Raw genomic sequence first — 6,118 nt, 5'->3', positions numbered from 1 at the left:
CGTTTGAAGGGTAATTTGATTTCACCGAATTGGATATCTGCAATTTTTCGTCTGACAAGCAATATTCACATTTTTTCTAAAATCACATAAATTGATAAATCGAATTCATGCAGAGAAAATGTGGCTTATATTGAAAACCACATGAGATCATTATGAATTTTCTTTGAGATAAAAATATTATGTACTTCTAACAATTATAAATTTAAATATGATCTTTCAACGAATATGTATGTAATTAGTATTACAAAATATAATGCTCTTAATTTCAATTGCACATTATTTTGTTTTTAACATGCGATTATATTTAATTAATAATAAGGAATGTGAAATAAGAGAATATATAATGGTTTAAAATTCTATGTTTTTATTAAAATTGCATATTTATCACTCAAAAATAGAACAGCACATTATAACTTATCACATTACATTTATATTTTTGTACACATTGATTAAACTAACGCTACTATTTTATAAGATGTTACTGACATGGTGGTAGAATTCGTATTGTTTAAAGTTAAAACGATTTAGTTCTTGGCAACGGGGGCGTTTCTTGCGATGTACTCAAGAGCACGGGCGATTTGTGGGGGTACTGGAGGAGGCTGGGGAATGGCGTTACCCTGGAAAAGAACAATTTGAATTAAACAAAGTATACTTTAACACATACAAACTATTTAACCAGTTAACCAATTTGTATGTTATAATAAAATAAAATATATAATTTGATAGAAATAGAATATTTAATATTAGTTGTACATATAATTGTTTAAGACAATAGGTAGTTCATAAATGTTAACTTACAGATGGCTGGTATCCGTTCTCGTCAGCGACGTAGGTGATGGCGATAACCTCACCCTCGGGGGAAGTCCATGAGAAGGATCCTTGAGCAACGTCAGGAACTACAGGGGGGTTTCCACCGAAGTTACGTGGGGTACCTTGGGCCTGAGCGGCGATACCGTTGTTGGTTTCGAAGCTGTAGTAAAAATATACCAATTTAGCGTTTTATGTTCAGTTAAATTTATAACAATGCATTTCAAGCAGAATGAAACTTACAAGTAGCTGTAGGTACCGTCAGCGTTGATTTCATTGCCGTATTTGAGAGTCTCAGCAGAGCGAGCGTCAGCAACAACCCTGGCAACAGACACTGGGGCAACTGGGGCGGGGGTGACGACGGGAACGATGACGGGTTCCACGGGTTTGACTACGGGGGCGACTGAGGGGGAAACGGTAGCCTTGGCTTCAGCGAAGGCGACAGCGGGACGAGGGTAGGGGGTTGATGTTACGTATGGCTTGTAGGGGTTGTAGTTTTGGTAACGGTTGTAGTTGTTGTTGTTGTTGTAGGGGTTGTATCTGTTGTATTGGTTGTATTTGTTGTACTGGTAGTTTTCCCTCTGGGGGAAGTATTGGCCCTGGTTGGCTTGGCCAAATTGGGCGTTGGCGGCGGCCAACACGCAGGCAAATACGACCACCTGTATCAAAAAATTTCAAAATTAGTAACAAAATTATACGTCACATCGCGTATTATAAATGACTTTCAAAATATAAATATTAGTTGATCCGAATATTTATATTTTAAATATATAAATAAGTTACTTACGGCGAATTTCATTATTAGTTTTTAATGATTGTCTAGCTTCGGTGAACTAGTTCGAATGCGGATAAAAAATCCGTGCGAGCTTATATATCTCCGATAGAACCACCCACTTTGGACGGCGAATTGCAATAACATTTAAATAATTTGCTATAAGAGCGAGGAATATTTTTTATTAAAATAACACTTGGTCTATACATACATATTAGTCATTTAATTTCTTAAGGTCGATGTGGGGTCATAAGTGTGCAAAGCTTTTGTTATAGTGCTATAGATATTTATTAAATTATATTAACACAAATATTTGTTTACTTAAATAATGAAAAGATATTGATGTGACAATTCAATGATTTATATTTAACAATAATTAAAGCAAATATTAATTAATTTAAAAAACACGTTTGATGATGATACATTTTTTTTCTGTTTTTCGAATTAGTAACCTAGAATGAATGAGATTTATTTTATTAATTATTTATAAAAATCAATCTTTATAAGTATAGTGAATAACTGAAAAAAATAAGCTCAAAGTGTCAAACAATAATTTAAATATTAACGTTTTTAATTTATAATAAAAATAGTTAAGTATTAAATATAGATCATATAATATACAGCCGATATTATAAATTGTCTAAATTTAGGACCATCCTGACCTAAAGCTGTCGGTATACTCTCGTGTATCCCTTAATTTGCATATTAATAAGACATGTATTTTAATTTTTCAAATTTATTGCGCTTATTGATTGATATTAAAATAAACTAAACGACTCGTCAAGGACGCGTTATTTAACCAAGTCAGTTTAATAGATCTATAACGATCCAAATATTCATGTCTTATGTTAAATTACTTTTTTGTCCTATTTGCTGCCCTTGGAAACACTCGGCCCTTGGAGTAGTGGTGCAAAAAGCTTTACTTAAAATATAACATCTCGCCTTTTTGCCCCCACTGGTCACAGGAAGGGTGGTTCGTTTTTAACCCGGAGGACCGGATAAATACTGCTAGAATAAAATTCTTGCCACGGTCGAGATTTACAAAGTGACTATTTCAAATTAAACTTTTATCAAAATTATTTGCATCAAAAAAATAATTTCTTGTTTAATATAGTTGTGATAAATAATACTACACATTTGTTGAGATTCTATGATAATGACTTCAACGGACATTTCTGTAAATTATTATCACTCAACAATTATCACAAAAAATCTTTACAGGATTTTATTAAATATATAAAAGTCAAAATTAACAATACCTACCAGGTATAAAAATTATAAACTGGAATTTCGGCTAAAATGGAATCCGCTCTAGAATTGAAAAAAAAAAGTCAAAAATAAAAAGAAATGAAAAATAGAATAAAAAAAAATTACTCAAGATGTTTGGCACCATTATAAGCATTTCATATAAGATTCATTATTATCGAAAATGAATGGGAGATTTGGTTATTGATGCGAAAACTTTACCCACGAGAGGAAGGATTTTCCTAGGTTTAGGTGAAGTAAAAAAAAAAATAATCGCTAGTGTAACTATAGGCACACATTGACATAAGATCTCAGTTCCCAAATTTGGTGGCACAATGAAGGTGGAAGGAGGGCTAGAAACTCATAGGGTCAATGTCTATGGGTAGTGGTGACGACTTACCATCGGGTGGCCTGTTCGCCGGTCCGCCTATGTAATGGAAAATAAATTTATTACGTTTAAACTTTATTACATTTTGTTTGTAAAAGTGCTTGTAAAAGCCCACTTGAATAAAGTTTATTTTTATTTTGATTATTTATTTATCAAGTCTTACACTGTTTGTCTCTGTGGGTGTCTAATTATTATACAATACAAAATATTGCTATACTGCGAAACTGCGAATTTTAGTTTACATAAAAACGTCTAAAATGCATTTTCGAGTGTAGACTATAAATAGCCGGGCCAACTCATTATTGAAGAAGGTGAATTAATAAAGTTTGTAATAAAATTCCAAAAATAAACTTGTAAGCAATATAAACCAGTTCCCATAAAGGTACCTATTTATGAAAAAAAAGAAATGTAACTGAAATATTATTAAAGGGTTTGAATTATTTACCATTTTTAAATCAAGTTTGTTTATATACATAATATGTTTGTTTATATATTGGCATTTAAAAGTAAATTAAGTAATTGCAAATTATCATTTACATGAATTGAATAGATTCGGAAGACGATAAGATGAGTTCGTTATATGAGTTTGTATCAGAAAAAATAATAATGTGACATCTGTCTAGTAGGTATACCACAAATGTATAAAATTGAAACGTGATGCCCTATGTTTTTATTGTTGTTGTTGTTGTTTTATTTTAATACAAGTAGAACTTGTTGTATAAAACGAAGACATATTTTTAATCTTAGAGTATTTTTTTATTTACCAGACTATACAAATAAAACAATCTATAGGCTATGTTGTCGAACTAATACTAAAATCCTTATTAAAAATATGTAGTATGCTATTCTGCGAATATGTTTTTTAATAAATATGAGGAGAACCTCATTATATTTTCAGTTAAGAGAGATAAGTTAACCAAGTTGTATATAATTCTATTTTTATTTTTTTATGGTATAGGGTGGCGAGCGAGCATAAGGGCCACCTGACGGAAAGTGGTCACCATCACCCATAGACAATAACGCTTCAAGAAATATTAACTATTCCTTACATGTTCAATGTGCCACCAACCTGGGGAACTAAGATGTTATGTCCCTTGTGCCTGTAGTTACACTGGCTCACTCACCCTTCCAACCGGAACACAACAATACTGAGTACTGTTATTTGGCGGTAGAATAACTGATGAGTGGGTGGTACTTATCCCGACGCGCTTGCACAAAGCCCCACTAAATTTTGTACTCCAGAGCTCAATTAGATTCAATTAATGCATATGTTTAGATTCATAAAAAATGAAAATATTTTGTATGCTCCGATAATTCCTATTACTTTTATTTGAATCTGTATAAAAAAGAAGATCACATAATGTAGTAAAATAATTATTTATAAAATTTAGTATTTTAATTTTACAATTACAAGATATTCAGTTAAGACTTTAAGGAACAAAATAATTTGCTTTTACATAAATCGCACAGCTTAGATCAAAAACTATATTTTTATAATCTGTGTATTATGAATCATATTCATTTGAGTGGCGTTTCCCCCATATAGTGCTAGCAGTAACCGTAGTATAGAGAAAAAATAGTTATTGTTCCACAGAAGAGAGCTGATGCCATGCAACATCCTATTATTTATTAAGTGGATCTATGTTTTCTAATAATTCTATAAAAAATAGGAGTATCGTAGAAATGGTGAATTAAATTAAGGAGTCAATTTACTAAACGTACGAATATTTCATCAATAACTTGACCTTAGAAATTATTTAAATTTTTCAAGTGGTTTAAGTAAAATCTTAATTTTGTAAAACATAGTAGTTTAAGTTGCAAGAACAAGGACATTAATGTTAGACAAACGCATCGCATCGAATTTATCACATTTTTAGATCACATTAAGCAAACCATTTAAATAGAATCGATAAGTATAAGAAATCTAAATGATCCACATTTAAAATTTTATACAGAATATATTTTCTATATTATTAACATCCTCATATTTTTAGACTAATTCCTAATTATTATTCAAAAATCTGCACAATTTAAATTTTTAATGGATATGGATGGCTTATTAAACTTATTCAATTATCGAAATAATTATTTAATAAGTAAAGGCGGATCTGTAGTTCCATTGGCAATCCTGTTTTCGAATTTATAGACATAATAAAACCAAATCTGTATTAATGAGCTAAAAGAGATTCCATATATGGAAGAAACCTTATCTTTATCACCCATACATTTTGGTGTCACTGAGTCTTTTGAATACTTCAAGTTTAAGTATCGAGGTCGAATTACAATACAAAACAAAATTATTATCGTATATAAATATTAACTTTTCAAAACAATTTTCAAACAATGGTAATAACATAGAAATCCTTTATAAACATAATTTAAAAAAAAATCGTTAATTTCCTAAAATTCAATCCTTGATTATCAAACCACAATTTAATTGTTCAGCTCTTTCTGAAAAAGAATCTTAGTGAATTAGGCATGAAGCTTTATGCATTTCTTTAAGTTTCTGCGTATAGATTGACAGCTGTTAGCAATTGAGAAGATGCTAACAGCTGTCAAAGTGCGTGTGTCGTTGTCGATTCTTTGATCGTTTTTATATTTGTACTCTATTGGAAATACTTTTTTGTGCTGTTGACTTCACCACGTTGAGAAAACACCGCCGTGACAGAAATTGCTAAGGACAAAATTATCTTAATAAAGATATTTGATAATTATGTTCAATATGGGTGAATATACGCTATTTGATTTTTTTGTGTCCCACAAGAAAAAGTAATATAATCTATTTCATATTTATTATTTCTCTATTTGACACTATTTTTATATTTGTAATGATGGGGGCCAGAAGAATTTCTCATTTTTTTGTGTTTTATAAGTACCAGAGGAAAATGCGTTACCAGAGGAGTGAC

At 30.8% G+C, this 6,118-nt stretch overlaps 1 protein-coding gene across 1 annotated transcript; it reads right to left on the bottom strand.

The window, feature by feature from the left end:
* Nucleotides 1-341: 341 nt before the first annotated feature.
* Nucleotides 342-1,665, bottom strand: LOC124530357 (larval cuticle protein LCP-22-like). The gene is made up of 4 exons (XM_047104504.1): nt 1,595-1,665; nt 1,051-1,466; nt 799-970; nt 342-617 (listed from the first exon to the last, which is right to left on the bottom strand). Exons 1-4 carry the CDS (start codon nt 1,604-1,606, stop codon nt 525-527), a joined length of 693 nt encoding a protein of 230 aa, XP_046960460.1. The 5' UTR covers nt 1,607-1,665; the 3' UTR covers nt 342-524.
* Nucleotides 1,666-6,118: the final 4,453 nt, after the last annotated feature.

This window comes from Vanessa cardui, chromosome 6, assembly GCF_905220365.1.
Source record: "Vanessa cardui chromosome 6, ilVanCard2.1, whole genome shotgun sequence".
NCBI classification, from domain to species: domain Eukaryota; kingdom Metazoa; phylum Arthropoda; class Insecta; order Lepidoptera; family Nymphalidae; genus Vanessa; species Vanessa cardui.
This window is presented reverse-complemented; position numbering and strand designations above follow the sequence as displayed.

What these genes read in the sequence shown, in the direction of transcription:
- LOC124530357 (XM_047104504.1), bottom strand. An exon ending in GACGGTACCTACAGCTACTT is followed by an intron (nt 971 to 1,050) that starts GTAAGTTTCATT and finishes TTTTTACTACAG; the next exon opens with CTTCGAAACCAACAACGGTA. An exon ending in AGAACGGATACCAGCCATCT is followed by an intron (nt 618 to 798) that starts GTAAGTTAACAT and finishes GTTCTTTTCCAG; the next exon opens with GGTAACGCCATTCCCCAGCC.